At 38.5% G+C, this 23719-nt stretch overlaps 2 protein-coding genes across 4 annotated transcripts in view; both read left to right on the forward strand.

The window, feature by feature from the left end:
• Window positions 1–8602, forward strand: part of LOC123758022 (E3 ubiquitin-protein ligase Arkadia) — a 70952-nt gene extending 62350 nt beyond the window's left edge. For all 3 annotated transcript variants that reach the window (XM_045742173.2, XM_045742172.2, XM_045742174.2), the window contains one exon: window positions 2085–8602. In XM_045742173.2, the coding sequence (XP_045598129.1) occupies window positions 2085–2300 (216 nt within the window). In that variant the 3' untranslated portion in view covers window positions 2301–8602. The remainder of the gene's footprint in view (window positions 1–2084) is intronic.
• Window positions 2634–23719, forward strand: part of LOC138372849 (cuticle protein 63-like) — a 31038-nt gene continuing 9952 nt past the window's right edge. The window contains exon 1 of the mRNA XM_069338515.1: window positions 2634–2748. Coding sequence (XP_069194616.1) covers window positions 2634–2748 — 115 coding nt within the window. The remainder of the gene's footprint in view (window positions 2749–23719) is intronic.

Below are 23719 nucleotides of genomic sequence, written 5' to 3' on the forward strand. Positions count from 1 at the left end.
TTGTGAAATTTATCCCGTTTTCTGTTTTAGGTCCTCTGGTAGGTAAGGATAAGTGCGCTTTAATACGACAGTTTCTTGATGATGGAAAATCTTAACACTATCACTCGCTTTGGACACCAAACACGTCCACTTTTTTTCTCTTGAGTCCTAGCCGTGGACAGTGCTCACGTCCATTACAAAAATATTTGTATAAAATTCATTTTATATCCGATCGACTTCGAGATTGTTTCAAAATAAGTGCCTTTAGAGTGCGCACAATTTGATACCAAAATGAAAGATGTAACACGAAACTTGATGTCAGAACACTTGAAAGATTATAAATATGTTTTTGGTCAAAATGTTAAAATATTTGTTAAAATTCTATTTATAGTACTATTATTTTGGGACTAGTTTTAAAATGCACACCTCTACATTGCGAACAATTTGATACCAAAATGAAAGATGTAACACAAACATTTATGTCAGAACACTGGAATGATATAAATAATTTTGTGATGATGAGCTTCCAGAATTAAAATATTGGTTAAAATTCCAGTTATTGCTCTATTATTATGGGACTAATTTTAAAATACGCGCCTTTTTATTGTGAACAATTTAATACCAAAATGAAAGACTTAACACGAAAATTGATGTTGTCAAACTGAATGAGTATACACATTAGGTTGCGGTGTGCTAATTGGTGCTTGTTTATGGGTAACTTTAGGCTTCCCTGCCGGGAGGCATGCCAGGCTTTTGTACATTACTGTATATGCATATACACCTGTAGGGAATTTAATTGCGAACACAACGATACCAAAACGAACCACGTAGCACGAGAATTAACAGAAAAGTTTGAATGTAGCACAAAGCTAGTTCATCAAATCCTCAAAATCCACCTCATTAAAGAGAATAGGCTCAACTCCCACATGCTTTGTTGACATTGGGCAATCTACCAATGCCCTTGTTTTTATCTCTACAATCAAGATACCTACCATCTTTTCGCTTCATCTGCACTGTCTGGGCAGCTTTACTCAGTTTCAAGGTTGATCTCGGATGCCCCATGCTCGCCTCACTTCTATGAGCACACCAGATTCTGGTCCTGGTGTTCAGTAGGCCTGTGCAAGTAGAGCCTGGTTGTTTTGTAGATGTCTCTAAAGTGCCAGAGGCAATGCACTAGGGATTTTTCCAATACTGTATATTTATGTTTGTGTTCTATTGTCTAACTTAAAAAAAAAAGTTGTTACCCCAAAATTGGGAATATAGTCATTGATTCCCAAAAGTCATAGTTTGTTAGGGACCTCACTGTAATGAATGATGTTTAGGAGAACTTAATCCATTCAAGTGGGGTTGCTCTGTAGTACATAATGATAGTGCTGAAGAATCTCAACACTTTGTGAAAGTGATATGTGACTATGCTAAACTTATATGCCAGTCTTAATTTTGTTTACATGTAAGTGGAAGGCATAAAATCCTTTGGCTTAGATTCTTGAGTGTTGGCTTAGTATCTTGAGTATTGGCTTAGCAGGTGTCAAAAATTGGTTAAATTACAGAAGGAAATAGGGAGGTCCTATTTAGAGTCTAAGCAGATGAAGAATCCTAAGAGAAGAATGCATAAGAAATCACATCTTGTGATGCGTTCAGTATTTATGAAGATATCTCCTCATGTTAACTGCTCCTGTAAGGAATTTGTATTGAACAATAATAATCCCAACTAATGTGTGTCCAGTGTCATAATTATAACTGTGTCCCCCCTAGGCATATTTTTTAGACAAATTACTGCATGACTGGAGTGAGTGATGAAAATGTAAGAAAAAAGATGGACATGATTAGTGAAGATAGCATGTAATACTGTGGAAGATACACAAGATAGTGGGCCATACTGTGTGAATGGTAGACAAATTATGTGGGTTGACTGTTGAAAGAGGTAGGGTGTTGTGGGTATTGCTAAATTGGTTAATTGTAAATGGTACAGTGGTGAGTTTTAATATACTGTATTCTGTTTTCTAATTATAGTCTGGTAGAATTTTATCATTATAGTGTAATTTTTGCACATTAATAATTCTGTTTTTTTTTTTTTTTTTTTTTTTTAACAATGTCCAATGCAGATGAAACGTGCAGATGTTACTGAAGATGGTTTAGAAAAATGCACCATTTGCCTGTCTGAGTTCGAGGAGGAAGAAGATGTACGAAGGCTTCCGTGCATGCATCTTTTCCATATAGAGTGTGTTGACCAGTGGCTAGCAACTAACAAACGCTGTCCTATCTGTAGGGTGGATATTGAAGCTCATCTCACCAAGGACTACACGGCCACATCTTCATGAAATCAATACTCTAGTAAGAGTGGAATATCTTGAAGCCACCCCATTCATGCCATTGTGCTTGTGAGGTGACAGTGGAAGACTTGATCAATCCTTCCTCTGGACCCTGTAGAGCATGTTCATACTTTCTACAAGTTACATGTCCTAAAAACAGTTCCACAGCACAAAATATCTGGTTGATTAGGGGAAGATTTCCCACTTACTAGAGGTCTGCAAGAAAAAGTACATGAAATGGCTTATTTCAACTGATGTAAATCCTCGTTTAGGGCTAGAGTTAAGAGAGTATGAAGTGGCGCATGGATATACGGTGCCTCGTGCAGGCATGATCCTCAGTGCATGGAGCAGGACAAGCTTCTGCTGGACCTTATTATAGTAACCAGCTTCAGGGACATTGCTTGTATCTTCAGTACTGTGGAGAATCCTACCTACTGTGTCAGTGCAAGAACTTATGGTATATACTGTATAGTAATTCAGAATGTTATAATTCTCCCATTAAAACAGAAACAGTAAATTGTGTGTGTATACATACACATGCTTGCACGCACGCACATGCACACACATATAATGCCAGTAATGGGTGAAATAGCCAAACTGCATACAATTCTCATTTTAATCCAAATTGTTGTAACTATTATTTTTCAGAAGTTCTACACTAAACAACACTGACAGCTTAACCGGAATTTACACTTGAACTATTTGGCATAACTGGTAATGCATGATTTGGCATAGTCATCATGTAGTGATATAATTAAATATTGTTGTCTTTCCCACAACTACACAGGCTTCCTTTTAAATTATAGCAAGGAAATAAATGGCAGTATTCCTCTTATTTTGCAAAAAATAGGACTTTTATGCAAGGCTTAAATGGCAGGTTTCGCCTATTTATATACAGTACGTATTTGTGTATTATGTGTATACAGAGAAGTGACTGGAATGAACCAAAATATTCTACTGGTGTACATAGGTGGCTGATGATGTAAGTTTTAAGATATAATTTAAAATTGGATATGTGGATAATGGTTTATGGCCAGTTTTGAGATGGTTAACCATATATGTGTATGTGCTGTACATATATGCATATATGCGTATTGTATACATGTACATGAAATATTCATACCTAATAATACAGTATATACATTACACATATGATACACATATTACAGGCAGTGAGTCACTGTATAAATTACCAACATATCTTCCATATCTTAATAAGATTTGGGATCATTTCTTGCATTGTCTGCTAATGCTACTTGTATAAAAGTTGTTAAAAGTTGGCCAAAGTAGTCCGTAGAGTTGCCCTTGTCTTCGGAGGATGCAAAACCAGTTAGTGTGTGTGTGGTGCAATAGCAAGGGTATGAGATTGTGTATAGAGGCATGGTTTTAGCATGTGTCGATAATACACAGTAGTAGGCATGGTACATTTTGTGGGAATGTCGCAAGGCATGTTATTTTATGGGGGCACGCATTTTGAAAAGTGCAAAAGGTGTATGTACTGTCGCCAAATCATATTTGAAACGGGTGTATTCTTATGAAGAAAAGCATGGCTAAACTGGAATGGGGGCAAGACAGAACACTGGCAGTAGTCTGTATAGATGTTGGAGCCAAGTTCAGTAAACTGGATAGATAGGGCATTTGGCGCTCTGCATTGAAGAAGGAACAGCCTCCATATTCTTTTAACCAGGTGTAAATATTGGAATGATGTAGTTAACAGAATGTTTCGTTAGCTCTAGGCTGCTAAGTTTTTTGATTAAGTAAGGTATTTATATTGACGTTTGGAATTTGTATAATTCTGTGTAATATCAGACTTATCTAAGGCGGAAAGAGGAAACTATTTGAGATGTGATTCACAAGAGGTTATTTTTTCTTCATTTTCTTACCTGTTTCCTAGGGATTGGGATTAAGCCCCGTTAGTCCCCACACACTCAGGTATGGTGCAGAAATAGTCAAGTATGCCGTAGATATGCCACCAGTGTGAATGTTTGCCACCTCAAGGACTTGGTGCACGTCTTAAGACTGACAGCGGAGTTCTTGTATATTTATGATGAGTGGTTTGAATGTGATATGTTTAACATAAAGTTTGCATGTAGTACACATTTTATTTTATTATCTTGTGATTGTATATTTTTACCTTTTATCCTGTATTGTGGTGAAGGTTGAAAGGATTTCTTATGACTTTACCTGTAACCTTTCATCTTTGTGATAATGACTTTATTATTTGTCTTTTAAGTGGTTATAATATACTACCATCAACAAAGTTTATTTAAAATTTTATATTATTCCCAAGAATTGTAATTGTTTACCATGAAACACATCAATAGAATGGACTTGCTCTTCTGTTTGACTGATAGATTGTCACGTTTGCATCTCCATATTTGTATTTGAGCCAATGTTGTACCTGTTACAGTTTAGTATCATTTCTCTCCTTCATTGCTGTGTTATTTTTGGCTTGAAACATGGCAACAGTCACTGCAGACAAGCATTAGTGGCATCTTGCCTAGTTCTGCAGAAAATGTTCAGGTAAGACTGAATATCAGTTGAACCATCTCATAGGTGTGGCTGCCTTGAATTGCATACAGCCACAAAACAAGGTTGAAACCTTGTGTAAATAATCGAATGGTCATTTTACCCCTAAGCTGCGCAATACTTACATGGCGATGGGATCGGAAACTCAGTTTTTCAAACTTGCTCAAACGCTTTCAAATTTTTTGTTCATAATCTACTTAGGCAAATGCTCCAACTTTGTCTAAATAATCACCAACGTAACTTGAAAAAATAAGAAAATAAAAAATAATTATCAAATTGAATATTGAAAATTAGCTTAAAAAATATCACATTGTTCATTTGGTGTTATTATGCTCTCAGAATAGCATATGATCTTCATTTTCATAGATTGAGAACATAGGTTTTCAGTATACCCCAGTAGTTTGCTGTAAAAAAAAATTGTCGATATGGCATTTGAAATATGCGCCAAATTTAGACAACAAAAAATTTAACTCCAAACAGTTAGATTTTAGGAAAAATCAAATCTCCAGGATTGTAGAACAGCTGTGCACGTTACATGTAAAAATGATGAGAATCGGTCAGAAATTTGATTTTTGAAGCTGACTTGAATTTGAAATTCTAGTTACAGATATAATTGAAGTTATCGACAATGAATAAGGTTGCTCTAATTCGTTAATTTACTTGAATGTTTTAATAAACACTGTTTGGTACTCGTACTCGAATATGTGAAAGTTGTAGGTCAATGTGTTGAAATGAAATCAAGAAAAACTAACCTCCCAAAAAACAAAATATAGGGATAGTTATAATGATTTAAGGGATATATATGTATACTTTATATAAGTGATAAAACCCTAATCAAAACAACCTAAAGAGTCAAAGAAAATAAGAATTTGTAATCAGTGAAAAAATAGCCAAAAAAAAATCATAGTGCCAAATTCTGCCAGTTTTGACTGATTTATTTGTTGACCAATTTCATTCTATCTTCACATAGTTAGGGACGGGTATACACTCTCCAGGATGTAGAGGTTACAGCAAGATCAGATAATAAACAAAGGAGACAAAAAAAAAAAAAAAAAAAAAAAAAAAAAAAAAAATCTAAAAAAATATTTTTTGGACAATGGTGAAAGTAACATATTAACATTGGGCAATGTATTTATATGATTTATAACACCAATGCCCAAAAAATATTTTCTTAGGGTATTTTTTTTTTAATTTGTTTATGTTGTTATGAGCATAATAACATACTCATTATTATTTGTGATATTGTTTATTACTCAGCAATGTTATAAAGGCAGCAGCTGCGTATCCACTTTGTGGACACTTCTTACTACTATTCTTTGTGCGTCAGACAGGTGCTTGCATCTCTTTATTACTGCATAATCCCTCAGTTCCAGTTAATAGGAGCTGTTCTTATCAACAAAACTTTCTTGAAAAAAAAATTGTCTAAAATCCATTTCTGAAAATATTGGGATGAAGCTTTCACAACGCTGAAGCCAATAAGTTGGAGATTTGTTTAACATTTATAAGTATTTTTCACGTGATTCGACTATTTTTTAGTTTCCCGGCCCCTTAATTAAGGCTGTAGCAGCTTGGGGGTTAATGCTAAAGATGTCATTTTGTCTTTAAAATATAACTTGAGAATTTCAATGTAGCACAAGGTGCCCTTTTTGCTCAATTTTAATTTGAGAACTTTAGGTATCATATTTTGTAATATATTTTTGAAGTAATATTATTTCTCTAGAGTTAAAAGTTGAGGTAAATTGTGTTGGTCTCTTTTCAGTAGACTTCATTAGCCAAAGATATTATGCTGTAGAAAATTCTGATATGCTTTCCATTTCTATTAATAACAATTATAAGACTAGGAGTAATGTGATTTTAGTTAATTGTTGCTGCGAGATTGACACCATTGGGAACATGGTGTAGTGTGACACCATTGGGAACATGGTGTAGTGTATCAGAAGCAATGACAAGAATACTTGATCTTGGCTCACTGGTTCTTTACCTGATTTTAAACCATAATTCTATACAAAAAATACATATGCAATTATGTTTTAGCTTTACCTACTGTTTTATATTCTGTATTTCACTATTGACCTACCCCTTTAAAAATCTTGTAAATTATGTCAGTTTAGAGATTTTCTCTTAAAGATCATGGAGGTTGTTTGTTATTGTTGATATGATGGTAGTGAAGACAGTAAATGTCATTCATATATTCATGCAGTTTCCCTCTCATTCACCTTGTGGGTGGCTGTCATGTTACCAGTCAGCTCCCATGCCCCATCATCCACCCCTTTTTTTGTCTGGCTAGTCATGACACCACTCAGTCTGCCTCCCACCCCCTCCACTTATGACTGGCTATCATGATGCCAGCCCATCCCCACTCACCCTCTCTTTGACTGTATGTCATTGTGCCGGTCAGACCTCCCTTAACCCCTCTCCTTTGCACTGGCTGTCATGGCTTAAGTAACCTGTATGTTACATTGTGTATTATTTATGCATCTGTAATGCATATAAATTTACATGTAGAGGGTTTTAAGGTATTTTTTTATTTGTTATTAGTTGTATTTCCATTACCTCATATTTTAGCCTTTGGAGTTTGCAATATAAAGCTGTTGTTTGTAACTATCTTAAATGAATCCAGGAGAACTGAAACTGCTATTGAAATATAATACTGCAAAATGAAGGTCAAGTTGAAAGTATGGTGCATATTTGCCATACATTTTCTTAACTCTTGCTATTGATAGAAACCATCTTCACAAAAAACTTCAAAAGTTTTAATGTTAGTAACCCAACCTTCACACATGGAAGGAAAGTTTTGACGTTTTGATCTGTCCTGAACCTTTATTACATTGTGTTCGCACAGCTTGTTCATAATCCATGATGGACCCAAACATCGTCACTTTCCTTTTTTTTTTTTTTTAATGTGTGTGGGGGGGTGGGTTGGCTTAGTAATTTTTAGCCATGTTATGGTGACATTCTCTGGTATTGAGATTTTAGTTTTGTGCTTCACTGCGGTAAAAGTTAACTCGAGTAAATGTTTCTGCATACCAGTTAAAGATAGTTCCAGATCATAGTTAATATTTTACAGGTTTGCCTATGTAGATTGTAGTAAGGGATTTTGATGTATTTTTTAAGCCATTTTCATGTGATTGTTTTTATTCTTCCTCATGGATTGTTCTGAATATGCAACATTAATATCATAGACCTTCACTTGCAGTATTGTATTCCATTGCATTTGTACAACATGTTAAACAGATTCATTTTGCACATCTCTTCAAACCTCTTTATTAGCTGATAAATTTGTTACCTGTGGCTAAATTGTGTTTTGAGTGAGGTGTTAAAATGGTTGATACATGATTACTGGTAGTAAAGCATAGCTTGTATTGCTACCAGAGCCTTTCGCTTTCCTTGTTTTATTATGGCCATATTGGCCAAGTGGAACCATTGGGAACGTGTGTGTGTTGTGTGTGATACCACTCGTCTCGCTTGAATCCTCACGTTCATTTCAGAATATAGATGGGAATAATATATTTTTTATAGCATATTATAAGGCCAGGTTTTTAATTGCACTTTGATCTTATCTTATATATGTATACATAAACATATAGACAGTGCGACCTCGATAATCCAGACTACGTATATCATTTTGGACTCCTTCCGGATTTCACTACATTATTTTTTTTCTTTTGTCAAAAAATTATGTTAAACATACTGGTACTTTCGCATATTTAGACAAACAATACTGTACAGTATATACACATGCATTATAAATGATTAAATTATTAAAAATATAATAAAAACAACTTTGTACTTTTTGAAGACCTCCCCATTCTTTTTGTAAACTGGTTAATGTAGCTGATCATAATTTGAGCCATTGAGCTTTTCTCTCCAAGTTTCTTTGGTGCCAGAATGCTCACAAGTTGCAATAATCTCTCAAGTCTTGGCTTTCTACTATTGTTGGTTTCAGAAACTGCAAATAAATATGAATAAATGTTGAGGCTGTATGATGAAAGTGAATCTGCAATGATATACTCCTCGGGCACATGCACTACCAAGCGAGGTGCCCGAGTTGTTCAGGGTTGCATGTTTGCCTCCGTCATACTGCCTCAATATTTATTGATTCATGATATTTTTGTTTTCATTGTGTAGAGCCTAATACCAACAATAGACTCCTCTATCAGCACTTTCACTCCCAAGCCATTATCACCTCTTCTTCCTCCTATATACCCAAACTATTCTTACTATCGCACACATTCTACTTTCAACTAGAACGTGCTAAACACATTCATGCACGTTTAAATGTTAAACACGGATAGCATGTAAAGCTATCACAGGGTCTAGACATGTCTATCATCACTCTACCATCTCTTCCTCTTATCTGGGCAACCAGACCCAGTATGTATCTTTCATGCTCCTCAATTGAGCAGTGTAAAAAACAAAAAATTCATGAAAATTCTTTATGTAACAAGTTTGGCCACGGTCACTTTGGAAGGTGTACATGGTTGGGAAAGGTCCACACTGTGGCAGAATAAGATTTATTAAAAAAAAAATTTAACCAAATTGATCAAATGTGTTGAGCACATAATAACTATGTTGAGTCAGGATTATTGATTTCATCAATATATTAAAAACAAAGACAAGTTTACAAAATTTTATTTTGTTCTGGTAAAAAAATCTGTTATAGAGTTCCGGGTTTTTCAGGTCCACTTCATAAATATTGTAAGTCTTTGTGTGTGTATAGTGCGTAAATATGTGTATGAATACGTGCATGAAATGCTGGAATAGCTCCAATTGTACAACAATTCGCTCAATGACCTCCTCAAGAGCTCAAACCTAGACCACCAGGGTGGAAGCCCTGTACTATACTCACGAAACCAACAATAGCAACTTAAGACTGTCAATGGTTAAGTGGGTATAGCATTGAGCTTCCACCCTGGCTGCCTAGGTTCAAGCCCTTGAAGGGTGGCCATTGAGTGAATTGTGTAATTACCAAAGTGTAGTTCCAGGATGACAGCAATGCTTGTGATGTCCCGTCTTCACAGTATTGTACTCTGCCATATAACGTTTTGAAACTACTGACGGTTTTGGCCTCTACCATCTCACTTAACTGTGTGTAATTATATAAGTGTAGTTACAGCATTTAGAGCTATGCTCATGGTGTCCCGTCTTCTCCGTATTCTTTGTCATATGACATTTTAAAACATCTGACAGTTTTGGCGTCCACCACCACCTCACCTAACTTGTTCAAACTGTCAGTCACTGTTTACAAAGTAAAACTCTCTAATAATTTTTCTGGCATCTTGTACCGTACTTGAATCTATTACCTCTTGTTCTTGATGTTGCCAGTTTCAAGAATTTTTGTCAATTTTGTAAATTTGTGTGTGTGTGTGTGTGTGTACTCACCTAGTTGTGCTTGCGGGGGGGTTGAGCTTCAGCTCATCGGTCCCATTTCTCAACTGTCAATCAACTGGTGTACAGATTCCTAAGCCCAATGGACTCTATCATATCTACACTTGAAACTGTGTATGGAGTCAGCCTCCACCACATCACTTCCTAATGCATTCCATTTCTTAACTATTCTGACACTAGAGGAATTCCAGGTCTCAAAAATTCTTGTCAACTTTGTTTAAAATATATATTAAACCTTTCATTGTCCACCATAGTCTTCAAGCTCTACCTTGAGCTTGACGGTAGAGCGACGGTCTCGCTTCATGCAGGCCGGCATTCAATCCCCGACCGTCCAAGTGGTTGGGCACCATTCCTTCCCCCCGTCCCATCCCAAATCCTTATCCTGACCCATTCCCAGTTCTATATAGTCTTAATGGATTGGCGCTTTCTCCTGATAGTTCCCTTCCCTTGGTGTTGGTGTGTTTGTGTACGTGTGTGTATGTACATGTTTAACTTTTTTTAATTTAATAATGCAGGATGTTGAGTATTTAATTTATTTCAAAATCTTTCCTCTCAAAAATGAGGACAAAAAAGAAATTAAAAGTGTGATGGTCAGTGTTGCCATACGGTGCCTACAGCCGAGCCATGTCCATGACAGAGGTTGATTTGATTGATGAACAAATCCACAAGGGCCGTGACGAGGATTCGAACCTGCGTCCGGGAGCATCCCAGACACTGCCTTAATCGACTGAGCTACGACAGGGTAAAAGAGTTGAAACCGAAGTTCTACTGAACTTACTGGATCCCGTAGCCTCTCCGAGGCACAAACCAGGCTTTTACACAACCCCTGCCCCCCCTGCACCCGAGCTATGGCAATAGGCCGTTCTCCCTCTTCGCCCTTACATCATCACACACAGAGATCACACTAACGTGATGCGTCAAATGAACAAATCCACAAGGGCCGTGACGAGGATTCGAACCTGCGTCCGTGAGCATCCCAGACATCCTCGAATCACAAATCGAATCCTCGTCACGGCCCTTGTGGATTTGTTCATTTGATGCATCACGTTAGTGTGATCTCTGTGTGTGTTGACTGATGAAGATTAAGCCACCCAAAAGGTGGCACGGGCATGAATAGCTCGCAAGTGGTGGCCCTTTTGAGCCATTACCAGTATCAATAGATGATACTGGAGATCTGTGGAGGTGCGACTGCACCCTGCGTGACGGGAGATATCTCCCATGACAGAGGTGATTAATTGATTGATAAAGATTAAGCCACCCAAGAGGTGGCACGGGCATGAATAGCCCGTAAGTTTGACAGAGGTACATGCAAAAGCTATTAGTATGGTATTTAAGAACAGAGTTCCAAGCCTATCAGTGGTTAATGCACTAATAATAATAATATTTTTAATACATTAATAGTTTTGTAAGGCATACATGAAATCATTTTTAATGGAATTTATTGTTTTGCATGTTTAAAATAACAGGACTGATATTTGTATTTGAAATAAGAGGCCAGATATTTTTATTAATGTATTATAGTGTACAGTATAAGGTTGCTTGTGGCTGGTCTGTTGGCAATAATGTTACCATAATAGAAGGACATAAAGAATAGATAATGAGCGTCCACATTAACCTGTTCTCCATAGTATGTGGTGCCTTATAGTGAGATGTTTAGAATATTTTACATTTTGTGGATGCTTGTACTGTATTATGTTAAAGTACACATCGCCCTATACGAGCATCGTCGGCACGAGCACCTGTGGGATGAGTATTACGTACCTCTCTTAGGTGTCAGTCTTAGAATTTGCACCACTACACAGCATGTTTAATACCGAATGGTTGTAAATGTATGAATAAAAACATATTAAATTTACGAGTCATGTAACAATATGCCAGAACCTTAACTTTATTATGCTTCCAACCCTTACACATAAGATGGTTCCCACCTTGTCATGATGAGGGGGTTCATGGACGACTGCCTGCGATGAGTGGGTGGGGGTTGCCGTGGCCCCTTCCTCTGCACCTGTGGCTGTTGAACAAGTGAAATGAAACAAACGTAGGGTTCCTGCTTCAGTCATCGGACCGCCCTCTGGAGGGGTCGCCCATGAGGGTCTGCCCTTGGAAGTTGGTTGGGTGTACGGACCAGGGCACAAAGGAAAAAGAGGTCTTTGCACTGGTTCAGAAGAATGAACAATGCAGTAGGACTCCCAGTGTTAAAAAGAAACGGCAGCATTTCTGATGATGCACCCTTTCCTGCACCGGCCAGCACTCTGCTACCCTGGTATTCCTTGGCGCTGGGATCCAAACTTATGAAAACCATGGTATATGACTATATGGTAAGCGACTCAACTTCCCTGAGACTGGTTTGTGGGGCTTGTGACTCCTAGTTGGACAGTGATGGAATATCTGCCATCAGAACCCAGATCAGGCTTCATCTTCAGCTGTCCCAAATGATCTCTCACTTCCCCTCCCACTTCCTTGGCAGAGTCGAACCCCAAGTCTCCAGTGGTGACTTACCTCGTCAACTGGAGGGTCTCCATCATTACTTGAAACAACTACGCCTTTTACCCCCCTTCCTTAATGAGAAACTTGGGAGCTGTAATTCTGTCTCATATCTACACCAACCAGCACATTGATCATCATTATTGCAAGTATTTCACAGCACACCAGACTAAAAACAAACTCCAAAATAGCACCTGTCTATCAGTTTATAACCAAAATGTTAGATCACTTGGTAAACATTTTGACGATTTAAATGCACTACTCACAGCAATAGGTACTAACTTATCGTTCATTATTTTAACAGAAACTTGGCTAAATAAAGACTATACCCAACTCTACAACTTAGCTGGTTATAAAGCCATTCATAACTGTAGGCCTAATAAAAAAGGTGGTGGCACAGCTATATATTACCGAGATACATTTATCTGCAACAGTGTTATTAGTGACAGAGATGACTACTGTGAATATACTTTTGCTCAGTTTACAATTAAATCCCTTAAATCCTCTTTGACTATTGGAGCCATCTATAGATTTTCCAATACTAACATAGCTTCTTTCTCAGACAACCTAAGGAATCTTATTATAAACAACAATCTCAACAAAAACCACATCATTCTGGGAGGAGACTTTAATATTGACCTGGGTCAACAAAATTGCTCTCAAGTTGACTATTTCCTTAACAGCATGAACTCCTGTATGCTAATCCCCACAATCACCAAACCTACCCGAGTCACTCAAACATCAGCCACTACCTTGGACCACATATGGACAAACATAACAGCTCCCCTTGTATCTGGTATAATCTACGACAGAACAACTGACCACTATCCTACCTTTCTCATAGCGAACATGGACATAACACCACCAAAAAGCAAGAAACTTTCATTTAGGCTACACAGTGAATCAGCTTTAGACAATCTTACAGAGGCACTTTACAATATTAACTGGGATTCTGAATTCAATAATACCCATGATATAAATTCATTAGCTAACCTCTTCATCTCCAAAACTCTAAGCTTCTACAACATTCATTGTCCCCTTCTTACCAAGCAAGTAACTGACAAAAGATTAAACAATCCATGGCTCACAAGTGGCATTCTCAACTCAATCAACAAGAAACATGAATATGAAAAGAAAGTTAGGATTGGCCTAGTTTCAAAGGAAGTAGCTAAAAGGTACTCATCAATGCTTACCAGTATCATAAGAAAGGCAAAACTTGCATATTATGTGAATAGATTCAATGAAGCAAAAGGCAACATGAAAAGCACTTGGAAAACTATCTCTAGTATCCTAGGAACTAAACAACACTCACATAACCAAATAAAACTCTACAAGGATGGGGATATACCGTCAACTGATTTAGAAATGGCAAATGAATTTAATAGTTTCTTTTCATCGGTTGGTGCTAATCTTGCCAGTAAAATCCCACAGACTCAGACACATATTAACACATATCTCTCAGGCAGCTACCCAAACTCTCTTCTCCTTTCACCAATCAGCCCGGCAGATGTTGTGTCCATCATACACTCTCTAAAAACCAAGGCAGGGAACACCAGTGAAATTCCGTCCATTGTGTACAAGAGAGCCTCCCATGCCCTTGCCCCACCCATAGCACTACTGTTCAACAAATCTATAGAGTATCACACCTTCCCTGATATCCTCAAAAAAGCAAGAGTAACGCCAGTCCATAAAGGAGGCAATCCGGCGGACATAAACAATTATAGACCAATATCAAATCTACCCATTCTATCAAAAATATTTGAAAAAATTATTTACAAACAGCTCTATTCCTACCTCGTAAAATTCGACATACTCAGCCCCTGCCAGTTTGGCTTCCGGTCCCAAAAGAGCACCAATGATGCAATCATTAGTCTCCTTGACATTATCTACTCAGCCCTTGACAAAAATGAGTTTCCGATTGGACTCTTCATTGACCTAAGAAAAGCCTTTGATACTGTTAATCACAACTACCTCTTACTTAAACTCCAGCATTATGGAATCCGAGGCCTTGCCCTTGACTACATCCGATCCTATCTTAGTGACAGACACCAATATGTAACCATCAATGATACAACTTCTTCCACTCTACCAATTACCGTTGGAGTGCCACAGGGCAGCATCTTAGGACCTCTTCTATTTCTTATATATATAAACGATCTGCCTAATGTCTCTAATATTCTCAAACCTATATTGTTTGCTGACGATACTACCCTTATCTACTCAAACCTCAACCCACACACACTAAATAATGTTGTGAATAATGAATTTAAAAAAGTCCACTTATGGATGTCAACGAACAAACTAACATTAAACATCGAAAAGACTTACTACATCTTATTTGGAAGCAAATCATCAAATGCAATTCAGCTACAGATAGACAACATTAACATCAGTAATAAAAATGATGGCAAGTTTCTTGGCCTATTCCTAGACAAGAGACTCATCTTCAGCACCCACATTCAACACATAACTAAGAAAGTCTCTAAGACAGTTGGTATACTCTCCAAAATCAGATATTATGTTCCTAACTCTGCTCTCCTCTCACTATATTATGCACTAATCTACCCCTATCTTAATTATGGTATCTGTGCATGGGGGTCTACCACTGCAAACCACCTTAAGCCCATCATCACACAGCAAAAATCTGCTATCAGAATAATAACTAACTCTGCTTTCAGACAACACTCAGCTCCCTTGTTTAAATCCCTAAACTTGCTAAATATTAACTCCCTCCACACATTCTCTTGTGTCAACTACATTTACAAAACCCTGTTCTTAAATGCAAACCATGCTCTGAAACTCTCCCTGGACAGATGTAATAGGACCCATTATCACCACACCAGAAATAAATATATCTTTGATATCCCCAGGGTCAAATTTAATCTGTGTAAACACTCTATGCAAATTAAGGGACCTAGTCTATGGAACTCACTCCCTAGTGAATTGAAAAACTGTAAAACTTTTGCCTTATTTAAAAGCAAAACCAAAAAGTACCTAACTTCATCTATTTAGTTTCCTACACTGAGCTTTAAATTTGCTCTGTACCTAGTGTTACCCAATCTCCTAATTTTTATGTAATATCAAACAACCTTATCATTGTGTTCATTGCTGTCTTCTTTTATGTGCTAGCCATATGCTGTATTGTGACTACCAATTTTTGTCAACTACCATTCAAGCTGTCATTGCAATCAATCTTATATTGTTTCTGCTGTATTGTGCCTACCAATTTGTTGTCAACTACCATTTTAAGCTGTCATTGCAATCAATCATAGCTACCTATGTGCTTTAATATACTGTACCTATAATTTTCTCTCATCTTTTTTTTCATTCCATGTAATCTGTTATCATTTTTTTGTCTATAAATTTTGCAAGTATTTACCTCCTTAAAATTTTCTTAGATTAAGGACCTGCCCGAAACGCTGCGCGTGCTAGTGGCTTTACAAGACTGTAATTACCATAATTGTATCCTCACATTCCTTATGTACATTCTTGTATATGCATAAATAAAATAAAAATAAAATAAAATAAAATTGCACTCAAACATGCATGGTTCCTTTAAACACTGCTACATACCATGATCATTTTGGCCCTATTACTTGATCTGAGTATTTTGATGTTTGTCATGATGAACGTACTGTATATGCTTTTGATTTACACACATTTGCTGACTTTGGATACCTATGTTACTTTTTACCGCACCCAGACCAGCACACGTCGTTGAAGCCCCTTCTAAAGAGGCAGCTGCCCGCCTAGCGGCTTTGTCCTGCATTGAAGGGTCCCGGTAGTACAGTCGCGTTCATTCTTGACTCTCAATCAAGAATTCCGGGGTTAAATCTCAGGCAGGACAAAAATGGTTGGGATCATTTCCTATGACCTAATACCGCTGTTCACCTAGTAGCAGTAGGTACTCAGGAGGTAGTCAGCGTGTTGTGGGGGCTGCATCCTGGGCGGGGTCTGTAATTAGACCCTTGGGGTGAGGACCTTGATATAAGCTTAAGTGTATGAATACACTCTGGCTGCCTGTCCCCCGACACAATGAATTATTATTACAGTAATATTAGTGGGACCCTGGTCTGGGTCTCCAGAAATACTCAATTAAATGTCAGCATTTGCACCTTCATTCTCCCACACCATGTGACCGGGGACAGGGGACTTAATTAAACATTGCCATAAGAATATTTAATGTTTCCTCGAAGTCCAAGGTTATTCTATCCAGCAGACTGATGTGTGCACTCGATTTCCTCTTGGTCATCATCGTCAACCCCTTAGAGTAGTTAACATAATTTGGTATGGTAGGAACCTTCTGTCTTCTGCAGTTCTTGCCGGTGTCAGATGCTCTGTTCAGAAATACATCGCCCCTATCCACGCTTCTGCAATTGATGCTGGAAATATGGACATGATTCCTTGACGTGCAGTAGTTAGATGTTCATGTGCTCCTTGTGTGGTGACCCTGGTCATTCTTGGACAGACTGTTCTCCCCAGGCTCGTTACATCAACTTGGGTGAGGCCCACCCTGCCTCCTCACACATGCATGTACTATCAATTTAGATAGTCCATTCTCAACTTAAAATACTGCGATTGTTTTTCATTTCGTGAGGCAATATGTCGAGGTCTCCATCTTAATTAAATCTTACACGAGTTATGCTTCTGTGTCACATCACACTATTCGTCCCCACCCTTCTTCCCTTCCTCAGTGCTACAACCCTTTCCAAGTCTTAAACCCCAACACCTCCACCAGCTCTCTTTCTTATGTTCTTCTGTGAACTGAGGCTCAAGGTATTCCTCAATTATCACATACCAGCATTTACACTCTTCCTAGTCTTCTCCTACCTGCCATATTTATGTCACTTCTCCACCTCCACACTCTTCTATATCCACTGTGCCCTTCACCGATATTCGACCCCATCTCCCTTCTTAACACCAACCCTCTTCCCCTCTGTATTTTGACCCTCCTTGAAAAATGTCTTCCAGGCCAATATCTATCAAACCAATGTCAAACCAATTCTATTTGCTGACGACACAACCTTCATTTACTCCAGTCCTGACCCCCTTGCTCTAAATGCCACAGTAAATACTGAGCGAAATAAAGTCCATCTTTGGCTAACTGCCAACAAACTCACCCTTAACATTGAGAAAACTTTCTATATTCTGTTTGGCAATAAATCCTCTAATCAAATAAATCTCAAAATAAACAATACCCAAATTTGTAACAAATTACATGGCAAATTCCTTGGCATTCTCATTGACCACAAGCTGAATTTCCAGGGACACATTCTAAATATATCAAAAAAAGTTTCAAAAACTGTGGGCATTCTTTCTAAGATCAGATATTATGTACCACGCCCTGCCCTGGTGACTCTCTATTACTCCCGTCACTAGATTATTTATAATCTAGTCACGATTATAAATCGTGACATTAACCGGGATTCTTAGGACTACTGCCATAGATTACTGATTACAGACATAACAAAGTGCATAGTGACCCGCTGGAAAATTGAAAATTGTCATTAACAATAGAACTTTGTGTTAAATAGAGAATAAACGGGAGACACGTGTGAGCCAGTGAACGAGGCTTTGTGTACATGCGTGTATTAGGAAAAAAAAAATAGTGAACGGTGATTCGTGGAACAGTGATGTGGAACGGGTATCACAACAACATATAAGTTGGAAGTGAAGGAAAATCGTGCATAGAATATTATAAATATAGAATACTAGAAATATAGAATAGTGGCAAGAGGCGGCATCAGTGGTTATAAATCGGGTAACTGGAAACTGGTGACATCAACCTGGGACAACAAGAGGTCACCTGTACCGACCGGGGACCAGCTTCGCTACCCTACGCTAAGTACCTGCCATAAAGTTTGAACAAAATAACATAATATTACAAATATACGGTATACATATAATATTATAAATATTAAACATATAAATATATATACATATAATTTTATAAAGAGTTAAAAGGACTGACATCAACAAGTGATCCATACAGTGACTCTCAAATACAACACAATACATCAGACAATGGAGAGGTGTGGCGAGTGTTCGGGAGTACTGGGAAGACGTAATGCAGGCGTAACGTGCTGCATCTGCAACATAAGATTTCACCTGGGCTGTACAGAATTAGCTCCAGGATGCATAAAAAGGCAAGGAATTTACTGGGTTTGCAAAGATGACAGATTAATGTTAGAGAACATAACTAAACTGATGAAAAACATTCCCGAGTCACAGAGATTACCATTCACAGACAGGCTACCAGTGATATATGCGGACTGGGAAAAGTCAACATTAGATAACGACCAAAACTCAGGAACAGATAGTTTAGAGAACTGCAGCAGTAGTGTGGAGGAAGAGACTATTGTGGTACAAAATAACAGCAATATTGCAGAGCCAGATAATATAAACGATGAGAGCAACAGTGAGACAGAGTGCATAGATGAAGGAATTGGGACGAAAAACGGAGATGACTGCAATAAAGAGGTAGACAAGACAGTCACAGATATAAATACCTTGAAAAACGCAAAACCGGAACACATTTGCAAATTCTACGCTAAAGGAATATGCAAATATGGAAAATTAGGAGCAAAATGCCATTTTCTGCATCCTCGAAAATGCAGGAACATGTTGAAGAGGGGTACATGCCGTTTTGGAACAGGGTGTAGATACTTCCACCCTAAATTATGTCAATTTTCAATTAGGGACAAAAAATGCTACAATCTTCAGTGTCCGGAATTCCATGTGAGAGGTACAGAGCGTTATAGACGGGAAGATCAATATGACACTACTGGAAATTTTTTAGAGGAAAGCAGAAACAGAGTAGTAAATATAAGAGAGGGGAACAGTCAGATGGAACCACTACAGGATTACAGAGGGGAACGGAGATACCCACAAGACTGGAATTCAAATTACCAACAAGCACACAGGTACTACACCAGACAACACCCGTCCTACTACCAAAACTGGACGAATCACTTCCAAAACGACACACCCTGGACGCAAACACAGTGGCCTCCTTACCAGAGCCTCAGATATTAACACCAAGTAAGGCATCCAGCACTTCCACTAACACGATAACATCATTTATATTTGCCAACATCCAGGGTATAAAAACACGCAAATCCAACAAAGTTCAATTTATAGATGGTCTCCTTCATGAGGCAAATGCAGTGTTTGCAGCCCTAACAGAAACCCACACAAAGGACTACCATGATGGTGAAATATGGATCTCAGAGCACAATCTTTTCAGATGTGATAGGAAACACCGGCTTCAGGGTGGGGTCAGCCTCTACATCAAAGACACACTCATCTGTACTGAGCTGCTAAACACGTCAAATGATATGGTGGAAGTGCTGATAATCAAAATAGAGATTTTAAATGTAGTTATTGTCCTTGTATATAAGTCACCGGAGGCAAACCCTCAGCAGTTTAAAGACCAACTAATGAAAATAGAACACTGCTTGGAAAACCTCACAAATCCAGCTCCGAACATCATCCTGCTTGGGGACTTCAACCTACGGCACCTGAAATGGAAGCACCTGGCTAATACAGTAATATCAGAAAGAATACCAGGAAGTAGCCTAAATGAACAGGCACATGCAAATGACCTGCTACGGATGTGCGACAGGTTTGCCTTAAACCAGCACATAGTAGAACCAACTAGGAAGGAGAACACGCTGGACCTCATTTTCACTAATAATGATGAATTGATCAGGAACATAATGATTACAAATACCTGTTACTCAGATCACAACTTAATTGAAGTTATGACAACCATGGGGAGTAGACCTTCAAAACCAGTCCAGATTCCCGGTGGAGGAGATTTCAGCAAATTCAACTTCAATAATAAACAGATAAACTGGGAGCAAATAAACCAGGACTTCACAGAAATAAACTGGGAAGAACAGCTAGAAAATGCAAACCTGAACCAGTGCCTGGAAAAAATAAGCTCAGTAGCACTAGAAATATGTTCAAACCGCATACCTCTAAGAAAAAAGAGGAAGAGATGCAGATTGGAACGGGAACGTCGTTCCCTATATAGGCGAAGAAAACGAATCGCGGAACAACTTGAGAGTCGCACCCTTTCTCAAGAACGGCGAAGAAGGTTAGGTAGAGAAATAGAAACAATTGAACGCAAGCAAAAAGAATCATACAAAACCCAGGAGAGGCAAAGAGAGCAAAAGACCATCAGTGAAATAGAAAGAAATCCGAAATATTTTTTCTCCTATGCAAAATCAAGATCAAAAACCACATCTAGTATCGGGCCCCTGCGAAAGGGAGATGGAACTTTCACCGATGACAACAAAGAAATGAGCGAGCTACTGAGGACGCAGTACGACTCTGTTTTCAGCGAGCCATTAAACACACTAAAGATTGATAACCCAAATGAATTTTTCATGGATACGATACCAACATCAAATCATATATCAGACGTCACCCTATCCCCACTGGATTTTGAAGAAGCCATAAACAGTATGCCTATGCACTCTGCACCAGGCCCGGATTCTTGGAACTCCATATTCATAAAGAACTGTAAAATCCACTATCGCAGGCCCTCCACATTCTGTGGAGACAAAGCCTAGATACTGGCGTTATTCCTGATATACTAAAAACAGCAGAGATAGCACCACTTCATAAAGGAGGAAATAAGGCAGAGGCAAAAAATTACAGACCGATAGCACTAACATCGCACATCATAAAAATTTTTGAGAGAGTGCTAAGAAGTAAAATCACAAAATACATGGAATCACAGCAACTCCAGAACCCCGGACAACATGGTTTCAGAACAGGGCGCTCTTGCCTGTCGCAGTTGCTGGACCACTATGATATGGCATTAGATGCTATGGAAGACAAACAAAACGCGGATGTAATTTACACAGATTTCGCAAAAGCTTTTGATAAATGTGACCATGGTGTTATTGCACATAAAATGCGTTCAAAAGGAATTACCTGAAAAATAGGCAGATGGATCTACAATTTCCTGACCAACAGAACCCAATGTGTAATAGTCAACAAAATAAAATCCAGCCCATCAACCGTGAAGAGCTCAGTCCCCCAGGGTACTGTGCTTGCTCCAGTACTTTTTCTCATCCTCATTTCGGACATAGACAAGAACACAACCTATAGCACTCTATCATCCTTTGCAGATGACACTAGGATCTTCATGAGAGTAGGCAACATAGAGGACACGGCGAACCTCCAGTCAGCCATAGATCAGGTCTTTCTATGGGCTACAGAAAATAATATGGTGTTTAACGAAGATAAGTTCCAGCTCATGTGCTATGGAAAAAATGAAAATATAAAAACGGAAACCACGTACAAAACTCAGGCAAATCATAACATAGAACGAAAAGGCAATGTAAAGGATCTGGGTGTACTCATGTCGGAAGACCTTACCTTTAAAGAACACAATAAAGTAGCCGTCACAACTGCAAGAAAAATGACAGGTTGGATAACAAGAACTTTTCACACTAGAGATGCTATACCGATGATGATACTTTTCAAAACGCTTGTGCTCTCTAGAGTAGAGTACTGCTGCACAATGACAGCACCTTTCAAAGCTGGAGAAATTACTGACCTGGAGAGCGTGCAGAGATCCTTTACTGCTAGAATCCACTCAGTAAAACATCTAAACTATTGGGACCGACTAAAGAGCCTAAAACTGTACTCCCTTGAGCGCAGGCGGGAGAGGTACATAATAATTTACACGTGGAAAATATTAGAGGGGCTGGTCCCAAACCTGCACACAGAAATAACATCACATGAGACCAGAAGACATGGCAGGATGTGCAGAATACCCCCGTTGAAAAACAGAGGTGCAACAGGTACTCTGAGAGAGAGAACTCTATCAACATCAGAGGCCCGAGACTGTTCAACACGCTTCCACCACACATAAGGGGCATAACTGGCCGACCCCTCACAGTGTTCAAGAGAGAACTGGATAAGCACTTCCAAAGGATACCTGATCAACCAGGCTGTGACTCATACGTCAGGCTGCGAGCAGCCGCGTCCATCAGCCTGGTTGATCAGTCCAGCAACCAGGAGGCCTGGTCGACGACCGGGCCGCGGGGACGCTAAGCCCCGGAAGCACCTCAAGGTAACCCAAAAATCATTTACGTCCTCTAATTACTCAACACAAAGCTGCTATTAGGACAATATCCAACTCTGGCCCCAGACATCACTCGGTACCCCTACTCAAATCTCTGAATATGTTAGACATTAAGTCACTGCACATTCTCTCATGCGTATTATACATATATAAAACGCTAAATTGTAATGCCAATCCTGACCTCAAAAGCTTCATAGAAGGTTGTAACAGAACCCATGAGCACCACACCAGAAATAAATACAGTTTTGATATTCCTAGAGTACGACTTAATCAAACTAGAAATGCTCTACAAATCAAGGGACCCAGAATGTGGAATGACCTTCCCAACCATGTTAAAGACTGTACCTCTCTCAACCAGTTTAAGATAAAAACGAAGCTATACCTAATAAATTCCCTGTAACCTACCTTACCCCTCTGTTGTCAACCCATGTATGTTTTTTTTTAAGAGCGCTGTTTGTCGACAGAATTGTATTTGTGCTGCTTTTTCATCTATGTTTTCATTTCTTGTTTTCATTTTACTCTTTATGCTCAATTAGTATTAAGCTTTAGTCATTTAAGTTTTTCATGCCCGAAACGCTTTGCGTAATAGTGGCTTTAGACATTGTATGTACTAGCTCTATCTATAAGTCCACCAATCTTTGTAAAAATCTCTTGTATGTATGTACCTTACCTAAATAAACATTTATTTATTTATTTATTTATTTATTTATTTATTTATTTATTTATTTATTTATTATCCTCCTCCAAGCCGTCTTCGTATCGTCCGCTCCCGTTCTCCCTCCCAACCTGAGACTGTGGAGGCTGTCGCACAGAACATTGCTACTGGCAAGCCTATGTCTCACAGAAAATTAATACTTGTTCCTTTCCCCATTTTCTCCCCATCAAGTAAAAAGGCTTCAGTCCTGCCCTGAATCCCCATCTC

The sequence above is a fragment of the Procambarus clarkii genome, chromosome 40 (assembly GCF_040958095.1).
Source record: "Procambarus clarkii isolate CNS0578487 chromosome 40, FALCON_Pclarkii_2.0, whole genome shotgun sequence".
NCBI lineage: Eukaryota > Metazoa > Arthropoda > Malacostraca > Decapoda > Cambaridae > Procambarus > Procambarus clarkii.